The sequence below is a fragment of the Gallus gallus genome, chromosome 6, assembly GCF_016699485.2.
Source record: "Gallus gallus isolate bGalGal1 chromosome 6, bGalGal1.mat.broiler.GRCg7b, whole genome shotgun sequence".
Classification (NCBI taxonomy): Eukaryota; Metazoa; Chordata; class Aves; order Galliformes; family Phasianidae; genus Gallus; species Gallus gallus.
Window position 1 is genome coordinate 22,454,595 of NC_052537.1, and position 17,378 is coordinate 22,471,972.

The 17,378-nt window shown below is 35.4% G+C and overlaps 1 protein-coding gene across 1 annotated transcript in view; it reads right to left on the reverse strand.

The window, feature by feature from the left end:
• The window catches only part of ADGRA1 (adhesion G protein-coupled receptor A1), a 254,109-nt gene that overhangs the window by 28,040 nt on the left and 208,691 nt on the right, over nt 1-17,378 (reverse strand). Inside the window, exons 15-17 of the mRNA XM_040702834.2 lie at nt 15,574-15,701; nt 14,562-14,685; nt 5,801-5,946 (exon numbers count right to left, since the gene is read on the reverse strand). Of these exons, the coding sequence (XP_040558768.1) occupies nt 5,801-5,946; nt 14,562-14,685; nt 15,574-15,701 (398 nt within the window). The remainder of the gene's footprint in view (nt 1-5,800; nt 5,947-14,561; nt 14,686-15,573; nt 15,702-17,378) is intronic.

Below are 17,378 nucleotides of genomic sequence, written 5' to 3' on the forward strand. Positions count from 1 at the left end.
CGGAGATCTCCACGGGGCTTGTGAGAATTTTGCCCTCTGGCATTTCCCATTTATTTCAGCACATACAAACTATAAAGAGCTGTTAAGGAAATGGCAGATAATCCTTGAGATAATCAAGCCTAAATTTAACCTTTTTATACATGTGATCTGGCATTTTCACTGTATGAAGAAAAAAATGAGATTCCATGAATGAAGATTAGAGGTATTAATATTTAAGTGCACAGCATATTGAAGAAAACAATGGACTGTAATGGATGCTTTTCATCTGACCTCTTTCTCTCTCCCTTTCTATCAATCATTATTTGATACAAGATGACAGAAATTCACGAGAGCCAGTGCAAATGAAAAATGCACTAGAACTTAACTGCATTTCGGAACTACTGGTGTCAAGGGGACAAGCAATGCCTGTGTCTGTCAGGATGTAAATTAAGTCGCTTTGTATGATTCACTCTCAAGATCCAGAAAAGACTATGGCTGAGAACATGACATGATATGTTTGGTAAACTTTACATTCAATTAAGAATCTGTTATCCTGGTCAAATTTTGATCCCCTGTTGCATTGAATGCTATTATGCTGCCATAAATTATCGTCAATTGATTATAAATGCTAAAGGAAATTTTCTAGATCCTCAGAGTAACAAAGATTACTTGCTGAAGACACTTGCAACCTTAGAAATATTAGAAATCATCAATTATTTTTATTACAGAAGTTTTGTCTGGTAAATAACTAAATACAAGATGTATTTAATCTTGATTACTGGAATCTGTGTACCATAACCTCTTTTACTGTGCCAAAACATCACATGCCAATTTTCAATGATGTAGTGAGTATTGTAGTATGCAGCTCAAATTCAGGAAAAAACCTTCTCTCTTGGTGACTTATTCAGGAAAAACTGCCATATCATCAAACTGTAATGAAAGTCACACTTCCAGACAGGCTTTTGGGATTCACAGTTAGGCAAATACATTAGTACACTGCAGTAGATTCATTCAGGCCCATGAGTTTGTTCTAGCTTGTCAGAACCCAGACCAAGCATCTTAGTACTCATCCTGAGAAAAGCAGGCTTGTCAAGAGCCAAGCAGATGCCATGATGCCTGTAGTATCATTCAAAAATCTGGAAAATCTCCTGTCAGAAGCAAGAGGGTCATCACAGGATTTGTTTACCCAAATCAAAGATGATTTTCCTGTACATGAAAGCTTTCCCCTTTTTGCAGTGAAAGAACTTTACGTAATTCAATGTCACAGACAAAGATTCATAGCTATTGTTTAGTTAGATACTACTGATTAGTGTTTTGGTAGCTGAGATAATGAGCCAGGGAGTGATTGTGAAGAGCTGTTGACATGTTTGTAGGAGTGAGGGGGAGGATGCAAATGGAGCATTATGATACCTTGCACATGCATGTAATCAAGTTGTAGGCTCCTAGTCATTGCTACACCATGAACACCACTCACAAGGAAGATCCCATTTCTATTTCCAATATATCACTCCATACTTTGTAACTGTACAGATGATGTACATAACTTGCCCATACTTAAGCTCACATAGAACAGAAGAAAATCACATGTATGTATACGCATGTATTCATCCATTACCAGACATTACAGTTCAGCCAACCATTTCAGTTACCACCTACTATTTCTGGGTCTTCTGTACAAGTTAAAGGACAGTTTCCTTAACAGCATTAAGACATTTCAAAGTCTGTATGTTATTTTTTAATAGTCATAGTACTGAGCCCTGCATTTGGAATACAAAACAAAGGACTTATGACCCACTCGTAAATTGCTACTACTGGTAGAAATACAATGTTTGAAAGGTGCTGAAAGAGGTACTTTTTAATAAGAACCTTTCAAAACATCTATCAAGATACATTTTACAACAAGTAAGATGAAATTTAGCAGCAATAGTGACGTAACTTGTTATCCATTTTGCAGTGGATTCTGTAGCCTTATTTATGCACATTGAGTGTTTTTTTCGTGGCAGATATATGACACTGGACTATTTCTAATCTGAAGTGTTCTCTAATAGTTAACTTGCAAGACGTTCTTTGAATAAAAAGGGTGGAGGGAAATAGGAGACACTTGTATGCAAACCTGAAATTAAAGGTAACTTAATTATCTGTCTCCTTAACACCAGCTGGCAGCTTATTTATTTCTTATTTGCTATGTTTATAATGCAATTGTGCTCAGTGTTTTTTATGATAGTAGACTAATTTTGTTCTCTTTCTGGAAAGGCATGATATTAGTAGAACCGTTAAGAGACATTTTCTACCTGGTCTGTATTTCTAAGCCATATGTGCACAAGGCATCAGATGAAAAATGCATGCATGCATCAGCTATAAAAATGAGTGGTATCTGTGCTTCAGCTTGGCCTGGTGAGAAGTTCTGTACACCACAAATAACAGCTGAATCTTGTCTGCCCTTTTCTTTGCTGGCAAAATCTGACTTCAGATGAGTCAGAACCCAAACACTACCAGGTTTCACAAACATCCACAGAGGATGAACAGACAGAATTACATATTTCTATTAAGAATATCCAGAGAGTATGTTTTGCAGGAAGTAATTTCATTATCTGCTGAAGTGCTAGGGTTCAGCATTTAAATACACAAAATTCAATAATGCATTAATTTAATCCACCTCATTAGCATCCAGAAGCATTTAGTGAAAAATGACAGAATTGTTGCAGCTGATTTCAGACTAAGTGGTAGGCCCTGAGAGTTTTAAGTCGATGATTAATGCATAATATATAAAAAATATCCTGTAAAATATATAATAAAATATATATACTGCATCATGTTTAACATAGATGATGCATCATATAATGTATGATAAATACATAAAAAGAGGCAATATTCAAGATTTTATATCCATGGAGAACAAGTTTCACTAAAATTACACTGTAAAAAGATTTCATGTTTCATCTCTGTATCTTGAAACAGGGAAAACTAATAGGGAATCACTGTTTTACATAATAGGATACATCTTGCTGCAGCTCAAGTAAAACTAACAGGAGAAAATCAAGTGTACATTATTCACCTTCAATAAATGAATAAGCAAATTGGATGGCAGAGAAACTGAATCAATTGTTGCAAACTAATGTCCTTTTCTGCAAAAAGGTAATGTCACCTTCATATTTTGGATATTTTGGTATTTTTAGTATTTCAGCTGGATTTTAGAGCAGGTCAAGATTCTTGAAAAAATGTAGTATGAGCACTTCTATCATTTCTTGGTAAACGTCATATCACAGATTTATGAGTTGATTTTTTGACAGTCGCCTCCATTTACTGACTCACAAAAAATACTCTTCTGTTTCATATAGCAAGTGCATACACAAGGAATAGAAAAACACTCATGCATGAACCAGAAACCCAGTCTACCATATACATTAATTACCAGAAAAGGTTGAAAGAGAGCAGCAAAGTGCAGCTCTTGCCAAACACATTTGTGTATTTATGTTAAACAAAACTGAATACAAGCCAAACTAGGTCTACAGATATGAACAAGCCACCTTTACTTTAAAAGTGTCTTGCAAACTGCACAATATGCTTTCTAGCACTGAAGGTCCTGACCATAACTTAACTCAATCTCCATTTAAATAAAATTAATATTGTTTTGCTAACTATTGATGCTAATGGAGACAGAAATTAACACCCACCACCCTGAATTCCAGACCCAGACCCAGACCAACTGTGCTGTTATCTCTCTTATGTACCTGAGGTGCACTTGGTATCAAGGACATCATCAGATTATAACTACAAGAACAGTTCATTTAAAACATTTCCTACATATGAGCACAGTTAAATATAAGCCTCTAATATTGATTTTATGGAAATATTATTATACAGAAAAATTATGATTTTAATTTTATTGAAATCAGTAAAGTTGAAATGGCCATAAAAATTATCATTATACCTCTAGAAGAACAACAATTACCAATTATTTAGTTTGTCTTTTTCTTGCTTAAAGCAGTTTTTAATTTTACTCATACTATACCCATTTTCTACATGAAATGAAACTGATCCTTATTATTTTGAAGCTAGTACTAACCATTATGAAATCCTATTACACATACCAGTGGCTGTGTCTCTAGGACATATGGTGCCCAGAGTGAGAAAAATAACTGTGGAATCATTAGCTATTAAGTAATTATATGCATGTTTTTTTACAGTCAGAAGTAGGCTTATCATCTCTATTACTAAACTTAAAGTATCTACTATTTATTTTCATTGGCTGAGAACCTCAACGTGACTGGTACAACAAGGATTCTAATTAGAGTAATCCTTACCATAACCCGATTGCCTGTTGTTTTCCAGCTTGAACAAGATTTGAATTTGAAGAACATACACTATGCTGGATATATGTAATGTGAAACAATTTTCTACCTTAATAGCCAGACTGCAGAATGTGAAAATTGGCAATTATTCATTTTGCCATGAGCTAGTAACTGGAAGTGTGAAATTCTCATCTGTGAAGAATGGTATAGTAAATCACGGATTAGCAAAGTCAGACACTCTCAGTGAAAGTGTTTCCTTTTGCTTATACCTAACAAATCTAATATATTCAGTACGACTCTTCTCTTGACTGCAAAAAATCATGTGAACTTTACATAATTTCTTCTTCAGAAAGAATACGTTTTAAAGATCAGGGAACTAACCAATGTTAATAAAGATTTCCTTCAACAGAGTCTGGACATGAAAGCCCTAATTCATATTCTCACCGATTTTTAACAAGTTTTGACAACCTCACACAGCCACTATAAGGACCACTTAATAAATATTTTGTGTTGAAGATAAAGTAGCTAGAATGCCTTTAAAAGTGTACACTAACAGGGATTTTTCAGCAAAGTGATAAAGAGTGCAATTAATACTTCCTGTCTTTCAGTACATAAAATTGTGGTCTTTAATCTAAATCGACTACTTTTTTCATGGGATGGAAGAAAAGAGACATCTCCATAAGATAACTGTCACAGAAACATCCAAGACAGATGGAAGAAACTTTTGTCTGGAGGTTTCTCTCTGTCTCAGTCTTCCTTCAAAATCTACACAGGGACACAGAATAACTTGAGCCAACACCTAACCTTATGATAGCAGAAGTAAAAAAAAAAAAAAAAAAAAAAAAAAGCAAATCTCTCTTCTTGTGTGCTTGGTAGGAAATTCTACATCATGCTAACTTTTTTTTTAGGTAGGCTGACAATTTTGCCTTGAAACTGGGCACCAAGCTAAAATTCTTATTCTACAATTGAAGCAGTTAATCTTAAGTTCATGACACTGCATTACATCTGCCACGCTATCAGAGACATGTTAGTTAGTCTGCTGTATCTAGAAAGCTGACAGAGAGTCCAGACTTTCAGTCTCTCTGGTAATAGAATTAGATCTCTATTGCGGAATGAGGAAGGTTGCTATCAGGTTACTAGGCAATCAGTGTAAGTGTGAGCAAGATTTATAGCAGAAAGGATAAGGGTAAAGGAAAAGTCATTATAGAGTAGCTTTTTGATGGTTAAGTAATGACTTAACCCAGAAGTAAGCCAGTTTTTGTTTTTATCCATAGGAAAGCAACAGGAACACTTGAATTGACAGAAGCACCTGAGCATAGCCAATACTAGTTCTGCATATCTCCTGAGTATAGTTAACTACTACCACACAATAAATATTCATATTTTTATATACTCCAAAGTGACTCAATTCTTTATGGATTCTATTTATAGACTATAAAAATAAAGTATGCAGAAATAAAAGTAAGCGTTTCAAAGTTCATATTTTTTTATAAATACGTAGAAGAAATATTATAGGTAATGTTTCATACCTGAGCAGTGGTTGTTTTGGATAAGAAGGTTGGTCACCGTTTTGGCATGACTGAGTTTTTTTTGTGACTTGCTTGTAAATATTCCTTGCTGTTACTCCAATCCATAGCATAGTAGATAGTGTAGAATAATGAAGTACTATGCCAACCTAAAACAATAGTTTACAGTTAAACAGATCAATAATAAGTGGATCAGTAAAACAGGACTTCAAGAAGAATCTTACTACATAATTGTACAAGCAAGCAGATTTCTTTTTAATTGAATTTGTAATTGCATCATGTTTTTTCCCTTTCTCTCTGGTTCTTTCTAACCACAGAATGAAAACACTTTAAGAAAGCAGATGGAATCTGTTACTTATCTATCATAGATAATATCTGTGATACCAGATGGTATGTTAGGAAACCAAGATATCTAAGACATTTGTAAACCTGATTAATGACAACTTATACACCTGGATTTATAGCGATGCAATATTTGGCTTGTTTTAAAAACTTTGTTAGCTTATCATGACAACACAGTCGAAAAAAATATTGAAAGGACACCATTACTGTTTGCTCTTATACTACGTTCTGTAATTTTTCATCAATATATTTTTCAAAATCTTGTTTTAGTTCAATCTCACATGCATATAACCAAGGTTGACTTCTTGTAATGAGCAGCTATTTGTATGGCATCAGTGCTAGTTGCCTAAAAAAAGATTTTTAGATATGTTTTAAGCAAACTCTCAGATTCTTGATAGTGTTATTACCATGATGTCTCTAAGACAGTGGTGTGTTTATCACTGAAAGTAAAATAAAACATAAGCACCTCTAAAATACTAACATGTTTATGTTAGTAATTGTTATTCATTACTATGGAAACAGTAATTGGAATTTTATCCAATCTGCAATGCTTTATTTCATCAGCTAAGTTTCCGTCTGATTATATAAAATGAGGTTACCTTTGAAGCAATAACCTGACATTTTGCAGTGACAAATAAAATATTGCTATAATTGGAGACCACATAAATGTTTAAAGAATACAGAAAATTGCTAAATAAAGCTAACACAAATCTATTATAATGATTTACTTGAATCACTGTTCATTTTTGCTCAACAAAATAATTCATCAGTAAAGAAAAAAGCACATTTATTTTGTTTATATTTCATAACGCAGCATAAACTTGAATATAGCAGCAAATAGTATCAACAGAAAATCCTTGTAATTTTCTCTGGGACTTGTCTGGTACATTAGACAAGAGAGCATAAAGCCTTCGTAGCTGTTGTCGCTTGAGGTAAAAGAAGCAGAAATAAGAGAATGAGACAAGTTTGTACCATCAGCTGGCAGACATTGCCAGTTCAATGGCTAGTGCTGCCCAAACTTAGTTCATGTGCAGCTTGCAGCATTTCAGCAGGGACACAGTGAATATGACTATAGGCTGGTGGGAGTGAAAGAGTAAGACAGAAGGTAGAAAAGAGGGAGGAGAAGGGAAAGGTAGGAGCCAGAAGAAAGAACTGGAAAAATACTAGCTTGGTTTGTAACCTCTTTCTCATTTAAGCATAACATTCTGCAATTATTCTACACAGTCTGCCAAAGATCTGGTAAGAAGATGAATAGCTAGGATGAGTTCTGTGTGAGCAGGTATCAACACATGAAATTAAGACAGTGTACATGGCCAAATACTCACAAATAATCAAGTGAATGAAACTTGAGTGAAGTTCCTAGAAATAACATGATCAAACAATTTTGTTGAAATTTTCAAGAGACTACTGAACTGAATGGAAAATATTGCTATATCACACATTAGTCACGTGACCTTTCTCCATAATATGTCTGTTTTTCAGCAGCTTAATTCCTCCTGATATGTGTACAACTCAAGCAACAAGGAAAAGAGACAGAAATCTTCTGTACTATCTTTCCAGTAGTATATCTTTGTCTCAAAATAAACATTTCCATTTGCATTTCTTCCTTAAGGCAGAGGATATATCCTGATACTACAGTACCTCCTGATGACTGATGGATTTGCAGAACAGTGGTGACAATATGGAGTCAAAACGAGTAGGAGGACACAACCAAAATGTGGAATTTGCAAGGGTGTTCTGAGCTTTTTCTTAATTCCCAGCTTTCTGAAATAATTTTTTTTTCCTTACTCATCTACTAATAATCTTTTGAAATTAAATGCTTGTCACACTTCACCTCAAAAATTCAGTTTCAAAGTGGTGCTCTGCTTTCTGTCTTTTCCTTCCCCATATCTCCATACTGGCATTCATGACATGGAGATGCGTTTCCCACATTCTAGCACTTAGCTGCTCTTTCAGGCTGCTCAGACCTACACTACAAATACATGAGGTAATGGCTCAGGACACAAAAGGGGAAAACAAGACATAAAAGAAAAGGGAATAGGATAAAGTCATTTCTGTTCAATAAAAGCTCATTTAGCAAACATAACCCTTTGGATTATGCACTAAAAGTCCAGGGTATAAGTTTATCTGTGTATAACTTCTAACTGAATTTATGCCTTTACAAAGCTTGCACGTGAGTCAGCAGTGTACCCTGACAGCCCAAAGAGCCATCCACACCCTGAGGTGCATCAGGCCCAGCACTGCTGGTGGGGCAAGGGAAGGAATTGTGCTGCTCTGCTCTGCCATGGTGTGACCACACCACAAATACTGTGTGCAGTTAGGGGTGACAGAATGTAAGAGGGACATAAAACTACTAGAGAGCATCCAAAGGAGGACAACTAAGATGGTGAAGGGTCTAGAGGGCAAGATGTGTGAGGAGCAGCTGAAGCGCCTTGGTTTGTTTAGCCCAGATGAGGCAAGGCCTCATGACAGCTTACAGCTTCTCACAGGGAGTGGAGGGGCAGCACTGAGCTTTGCTCTCTGGTTACAGCAACAAGGCCTGAGAGAACAGCATGGAGCTGTGTCAGAAAAGGGTTAGGCTAGGTGTTACAGTAAGGTTCTGAACCAGAGAGTGGTGGACATGGAATAGGCTCTCTAGACCAGTGTTCATGGCACTGAGCTGCTGGAGTTAAAGAAGCATTTGGACAGTGCTCTCAGACGCAGGATCTGATTTTGAGTGGTGTGTGGAGCCAGGAGTTTGACCTGATACTTACAAGTCCCTTTCATTTTGGGATATTCTATGATTCTGTGATCCTATTTTCAGTACTCATGGATCTTGCCTTCACCACATGGCCTTCACATATATTTCACATAAATTTCTGTGGGAAGAGCTACATTTTCCTGATGAAACAAGCAGTTATGATATCATAATGTTGACATCATAATAACCATATGATACAGAAAGAACTGCCGGGACATATGCATTAAAGTCAGCTCTGCACCTAACACTGTTTAATAACTGCGGCTATTATGCTGAAAATGTGTGTTTCCATGGACTCTATCCTCAGAACTCATATTTGGGAATAAGCATCGACCTACCGAATAGAAGACTGCAGTTCTCTACAGTAAAAAGATGCTGCCTGTATGTGCCCCTTCAATAAATCCCACTACTTTATAAATAACAAGTTCCACAGGATGCATTTACCATGGTAATGATCAGTATACATATTTATGCCAACCATCTTGGTGCAAAATGCTCTCTTCAGCAGATTTAACCCGCGCACAATTTCTGTTTCCCTCTACTTTTTAAATTTTATTTCTTTTTTAATTAGTATTATTTTCCTTTTATTTCAGCTCAGACTGTTCTTCAACCAGTTCTATATGGACTAGCATTCTCACTGAACTACTAATTCTACACAGAGTCTTTTCTGTTAAGTGGAGGGATCCGTGAATTTCTCTGTAGTCTCCCACACCACTAGATATATTTCACGACTATAAATCACTTGTCTGTAGCAGAAACCCCTGCTCTCTTCAGAGGTAGAAAATTTATAGCAAGGAGTTGAGACCCAGAAATGAGGTAGATCTCATCAGGAAAAGACCAAGAAGTGGAATTTTTCAGCATGCACATCTAAGTCCACAGCATGCAAAGTCTTTAAGTATCACAAGTTGCTGTTGGTAAAGTTTCTAGCCACCGGCAGTCTTATCTGCATATATTATATGACTAGCGTGGTTCCTCTTGCAGCAAAGCTAAGCAGAAGAGCACCAAAGACCTAACAAAAGCCTGTAAATAGCATTCTTCTGTATATATTAAGATGCCCTAACAAATTTCATCACAGTACATTAATTTTACATCCATCCTTAAAAAAAAAACAAAACCAAACCAAAACAAAAAAACCAAACTAACCAGAGTATAAATAACTACTGTTTTTTTCCTCCTTCAATAATATTTTTGTATCCCAAGCTCCCACACAAGATGCAGCTCTTAGCTCTAGGATCTCCTTAGTTTAACAGGATTGAAATCCTGTTAAACTAGTAGGTCATTGAACAATAATGTTACCTTCTGTCTGGACACAAGGATGAAAAGTATAAAATAATATGATTCTGTCTCACTTTTCTCTCTCCTGAGTCTTGTGCCCTTGTGCCTCTAAATCTATTCTTCGTGCTTTAACACATGGAGTGGGATTGATCATTTCAATCCCTTGCAGCCACAGACTCATGGCTATAATGTTCTACAGGAAAACAGAAGCCATGAAACTGAAATCTTTCAGATTTAGGGTACAGAACTATAGTGCCTTCCACACCACAGGGAGTGATCCAGCTACAGTTGTGTTCCTACCATCTCATTCTGAACAGGAAAGGAATAGTGTCCTTCTGCTCTTTGAAAGAACATTATGTATGAGCCTAGCCCTGGAATATGAAAATGGCTGACTGCATCCTCCACTGCCTGGCTCAAGCACCTTTCTGTCTGGTGTACTGTCTCTGAATCATCTCATTATTCTGTTCCTAACACAACGTTTGCCTTACTTGAATGATTTTGGCATGATCTCAAAGATCTGGACTCTACGTCAACTGCCATCACTCAGTGACACTCAAGAGTCAAATTCATGCATAATCTCAAATGGTCTGTAGATATAACCTAATTCACACAGAAAATCTGTAAAGAAGCAATCAGCTCTTTCAGACTGACACTCAGTTTTCTTTAGAAAGCATTTGTAAAGACTGAATAGCAAACATACGAGAAGTGAGACTGACTATAGAAAATCATCTCTGAAATAGGCATGCAGATTTAAAAGTAAGTTTCAGATTTCTAGATTCCAGATAGTTCAATTTCTTTGCCTTCAAGGAGATATGAAGGTTCTTCCAAATATTTATGAGAGAAAATGTTTCCATTCCCATAGTACTGATTCCTTATGCTTAAAACTAGCCTGGGCCACATCATTTAGAGGGAGAAGATGTCCAATTGAAGTTATTTTGGAATCACCCTTTTTGTTAATTTAGAAGGAAAAAAACCCAACTCAGTTGACTATTTCACTTGGACAAGGATGTTGTGGTGAAATTTTAATGAAAATATTAAGGATCACTACAGTAAGAAAGGTAGAGGCTCAGTAGCTTTCACACCACTTTACAGCAGTTATGACAGAAAATGCTTGCACTTGGAACCTTCCCTGATGCACTCAGGAAACCAAAAGTGGAAATTACATTATTGCAGGATGAAGTTGTGTTCTGAAATGTAACAGATGGAAAGATACCCATGCTATAGCAAAACTGATGATATCATAAGTGTGGTATAATTATTATTTTAGTGTTGCTTGAAAAAAACAGAATTTTCACAAATATATTCTTCAAGTCTTATACCAGCTTTTTTTTTCAAGAAGTGAAGAAAAAGAAAGAGAAAAAGTTAGACTTGGAGGACACGCAAACCCATAGCAACGAGGTAAATATACCATTCATTGGTTTGACTGATTTAGGAATTGCTATATTCAATAGGCAGAAGAAAAGGGGAACCATGCATCCTGTCACTGGGTAAGCAATCTATGGGAAATAGTCAAATAGATTTGCTTTTCAGGAAACCATCAGCAGATCTGATCTCCCTACTTCTTTTGGCACCCTGAAGGTTAAGCCACAGGTGGAGACAGGCACTGAGAACAACAGAAGTTTGACAAAGTTGATGTCAGCAGGCAAGAAAGGGTCTGCAGTCTTTTGTTAGATTATTTGTTGCATCCTTCAGCCCTACCCAGTTCCACCAAGCAGTTTCTACCACAAGCTCAAAAATAGTGTGTCTTGTATCTTTCCCATATCTTAAACTCTAACAATGTCTGTTTGAGTGGTATGATGTCATACAACTTAAAAAAAAAAATTAAGAAACGGATTAGAAAGTGTGTGTAATTGGATCCATTAAGTTTACCTAAGCATGCATGTTTCTCAGCAGCTCAGGATCTGGCCCAACAGCATAGCACTAAACAGCTGTTGCTGATAATGCATTTTATGAAGATAATCCTGTAGTTTATGTATTACTCACAACATATTATTAATAACTCATTTATCTCAATCATTTATTCATTATTATTGCTATACTTCATTGTTTCCATGCAATCTGCAAAGTAAATAACAAGACAATGATTGTAACAACAGATGGTCATTTGTGATCATGTAATTACATGACCATGGCTGCCCTACAAACTAATGTGCTACCCTCACTTTCAAACTGCAGATAAAGAGAATGGTAAATGATATTTCAATTTGATAGAACTTACAGATTAATTACAACACAATTTAGCAGATGTTGTGAGATATTTCTCTCAGAATAATTTCATGGACAACTGTGTCATCATAGAAAACTATGTGATGTTCATGTGTATGTTTTGCAAATAAGATATTACAGGTGCTTGCACATTTTCAGGTCTGTTTACTGATGGTTACGCACAAGTATACACAAGAGGTTTCCAAAGCATCTCACTAAAAACTAGAGTAATAATTCCTTAACTAGCTATACAAGTTTTTTTTTTAAATAGAAATTCTTGGGTTTATATGAAATTAATGCAAACATTAAAAGCAATAGGCTTAAATACTTACTATAACTTATATGTTGCCTACCATAGTAAAATATAATCAATTTAAAAAAAAATAATTTTAGAAAAGATACATTTCATAGTGCATAGAAACAGAAGTTGGAGTAAAACACCTCCTTCCTTTAGTCTTTCACATCTTATTTTCTTCTAACTTCCCTGTATAAATAGGTCATCTTGTGCTGCCATTATCAGAGTAATAACTCAGACAAGCGTCTGAAGCAAGTTTGTCTATCTGTCTAAAGACTTCTTGCATTTTCTATTGACAGGACAACACAAGAACAAAATATTATGTTGGAAAGAATGGTATTAAAATTCTTCATTAGCTTGTTATTAAGATACAAAATGTTCAACCAGCTTTTAAACTAAATTATGTTTTAAATTTTCACAGAAACTTGCAGATTATACTGCAATAAGTACAGGTATAACATTGTCTATATTTGCATCTAGCAATAGTTGTGAAAACACTGCTTTAAAATTTCATAAATATATAACAAAATTTTAATTAAAAGTTGCCTAGTTATGTTCTTTTTGTGCTCTCCTTAGACAGGAACAATTCCAAGAAAGATATTCCAAGTGGGCTCGTTGTTTATTATTCCTTCTAACTATTCAATTTGAACCTTATATCTCAGTCAAGTGTTCACTTGAAATAGGTAAAAATTGTAAGAAGATTTTTTACACAGAAATACAGAATGGCAATTTACATGCTGCTTTTTTCAGTAACTCTGCTGAGAATTGGCTTGAGTGCTTACATGACTAGTGTTGTGATTTTTATTAACCACATAAATATTATAAAGCAAAAATAAGTATATTTATTTTGAAATTCCAAGCATGGACATTCTCCCAATCTAAGAGAATAATTCATTTTAGCTAACAGAAGCAAATTGAGTCACTGATGTCAGGGAAGGTTTATTACGGGGCAAAAAAATTATTTTCCAAAAGCTCAAACTCCGTAACATTACTCTGGTTTTAATTATATGGAAATATTGTGACAGAGTCAGTTCCTCCATGCATAAAAGAAGGAGAATATACATATGCTAATTAAAAAAAACCAAAAAACAACTCAGGTAGCAGAAATACAGGCCATTTAAGGAATGGAAAACATGTCTATCTCAGTTAACATTAAGTGAAGATTATTGCTATCACAGATGTTTCTGCTGAAATCCTTCCCAAACCACAGGGCATAGCTATCAGGTGAGAAAAAGAGAGCAAACATGAACTGAAGCAGATGAGTATGGGGGCCATCGCTGCTGTTGTCTGGCAAATCTTATTTTTACACCCAATTCAAGCCAATCAGAACTGGACCAATAGCAGGGAAAATACCTAGAACACTGGCTTAACAAAGTGCTTTACTACAGCTGCAAACCAACAGTGTTCATGAGATCTGGAACACGTCTACAAAACCCCAAAGGAAAAAATATTAAAAACAAAACAAAACTGCAACAAGCTCTCATCAGGCTTTATGCAGGACAACTGAAATAACTCTTTTCACACACTACACAGACTCAGCCCCTATGTTCATAGCAACTTAAGTCATGCCCATTCTATGCATCTCATGACACTATACCTCTGGAAAGGACAGGTCAAGAGATATGAAATAATCCAACACTGCAAAGAAAGGTATATAAATCACAAGTGTACTGTGCTTTGTCACCTTAGCTTAAGCTGTAACTACAAAACATAACAGTACTACAAACACTGGGCTATTTAGGAAACATCTAGGGCCAACCTCAGTCAAATTGCTCAATAATGACTTACTCTGAGGATCTTAAGATCCACAAATAGTGTATGAAAAGAAAGACAACTATCAATATTATGTTAAAAGATAGTTTCAGATTTTCATTCTTTTAGTAAGAATTACTAAGGCAGATACTTACAGCTTGACATATAATTGGGTATTTAATGCGATTGATTCCACCAGCAAAAACAGCAAAGGTAAGAGCAGTATGGAAACAAAAGTTGAGAAGCATGTGCCATCCTTTTCTACTTATTCGGATTGTACTGTTGAAAAATAACATTTAAAGATGAAAAAAAGAAAGCATACCTATTATGAAAATTATACTTTGGAAAAATGATTAATGTGATAGAATTAAATTTGCTGATTGAATACTTATTCAGCAATATGCCCTTAGAATTGTCTGATTTATACAGCACTGAGGTCAATAATGGAGGATGTAAAAATGTTCCTACTGGCTTAAAGGTTCCTCCATCAAATCAAACATCTAAAGAAGAGTGATAAAAGCAAAAGGCTTATTGCATAGCTTCAGATATGCAGAACTTTAACAAGACATCTCTAAAGGATTAAATGGAAGCTGAAGATCAGAAGTCACTGCATTAAGTTCACTTAATTAATATTTAGCAGCTTCTACAGTACAATACATTCCTACTCTTTTAAATTGCTAATGGTCTTTAACAGAAGTATGTAGTTAAAATGGCATTTCTATAAATCTTTCATATAAAGGAAAACACAAAAGTTTTCTAAAATCAAGAAGATTTAAAAGTCCAAGTTTCTTTTAACCAATGACAGTTGTCAAATATTTCAACCAAATGTCTCTTAGACCCCAGTGCCCTCACTACAGCTGTGTGACCACAACGTGCCAGACAGCCATTTGACAGTGCATGTGGCTTTATATGGAATTATCAAGTTAGAAACCTTAAGAACTGTATTCAGACATTTAGACATACATCTCAGGAAAGATACACCTCGGTAAAGGTTGAAGCAACCTTTTTTCTTTTTTCTTTTCTTCGTGACTTCTCTTGCCTAAATCACATACTACCATCCAGCAACAATTCAGATCATTTTTCCTTTCAGTGAGGGTTAGAAAAATTGCAGTACCTCAGCATAAAACTGATCGTTCTAACATAAGCGTTTTAAAATGGAATTCTTACCTGTGATGGACAATGTAGGTGATAATGGAAGCAAACAGGCACAACAACATAACTGCAGTACATGCATATACCACAGGGTGCAGAAACTCCCCTGGGTACTGGGGAAAAGACAGCACTGTCTTAAAATCCTACGGAGAAAACAAAATGATTTAACATTGTTAGGCATGTGTGAAACTCTGAGACTTCATTTCAATATGTCCTGTCATTTCTAGCTGCTTCCTCTCTAGAGCAGGAAAACAAGATGATGAACTTTTTATGCAGATAGAGTTCATGAATTTACAATGACATCAGACTGCTCCTTCATCATCTGCATATGCTTTGCAAGAGAAAAATTAACCTTTTTGTACAAGCAGATGCATCTTAATTAAAAAAAAAACTGAAAAAATATACAGAATATTTACATCTTGCAGGTTTTAGTAATATCTGCTCCTTCAGATAACAAGAACTTCATGCATGTATTTTACTAGGATATTAAGAACAAAACATCAAATTACCATAAAGGTCTCTAAATGGCAGACACACAATTTCATAAGAACCTCTCAAGGAAATGGAAGACCTGAGAATACATCCAAAATATTGACTGAGCAGCTTCTGTACTCTAAATCAAATATACACTTCTATATTCCCAGTAGATAAAACCCCCTCTAACCCAGTGAGCTTCATATTTAGTTGCAAATACTCTGTGCCTGTATCAATTCGAAAACAGTTTGACAGCTATATTAACAGGAAAGTAAAGATCTGTGTGTTCCTTCTTGATCTGCTAGTGCCTACTGACAATTGTTCATGAAAAAAAGTAATGGAAAACATTAGTACCTTTGTAACTTTGATCATATCATATTTCCATTCTAAACTACCAGAGCTCACAAGTAAGAAATGATGGAAAGCTAGATCTGCAGGTGCGATGGATGGAATCAAAAGAAAATTGCTGCAGTATGAATCATCATAGAATGGCCTGAGTTTAAAAAGGACCACAATGATCTTCTAGATGTACTGTTTTCTACCTTCATACTAACATTCATGAGTCATGTAATTATTATGTCTGGGGACAAGGTACAGTTCAGTTTACCTACCTAGTAGTCATTTTTTTCCTTTGTAGTAGCTTTAAAGTTCCTAAAAGTGATTGTACCAGTTTCTCCAGCTATGTACTAATTTCAGACATAAACAGAGCAGCTTACAACATATATAAACAAGACTGTCAAAATGAACAAATAACATAAACAAGATTATGAGCAGGCATCGTCACATCCTTCCACCACAGAGAACCACAGTACTCCTTCAGCTATTGTGTGTCCCTTAGTTTGAATCCCTCAGTTGAATTTGTACAGTCACTTGTCCTACTCATAAATACACTCACAGCCCTGCCTGGTACACCAGTGCTAAATGTCAGTGATGGAATCACCTGTCACATAGGTATTCTCATGCTGTCTCCCAATGACTCTTGCTACTCTTCCCTCAACTACCACTGTAGGAGAAGAGAAAAAGAACTCTCCATTTGGAGATTATGCCTGAAGAAGAATCAAGAATGATCAGCATCTTTAGCTAATTCCATCTTAAAATATTCATTTATTATTTCTTCTCTAATCTTGTACAACCAGTAAGCAGTAAAAAATTTGAGTATCATAATGTGTTATTGCCAACATAGAGTATGCTTTTCAAGAATGTTGTATATTGAAAACTGATTTCATTATAGATATAGCATAAATTCATCTTGTCTGTTTTTTAACGATAATTAAATCTTATTGATCTGTCAAACTCCCTTGAGTAATCCTCTGGGGAAAAACAGCATTCAGAATACAAAGTTTTGG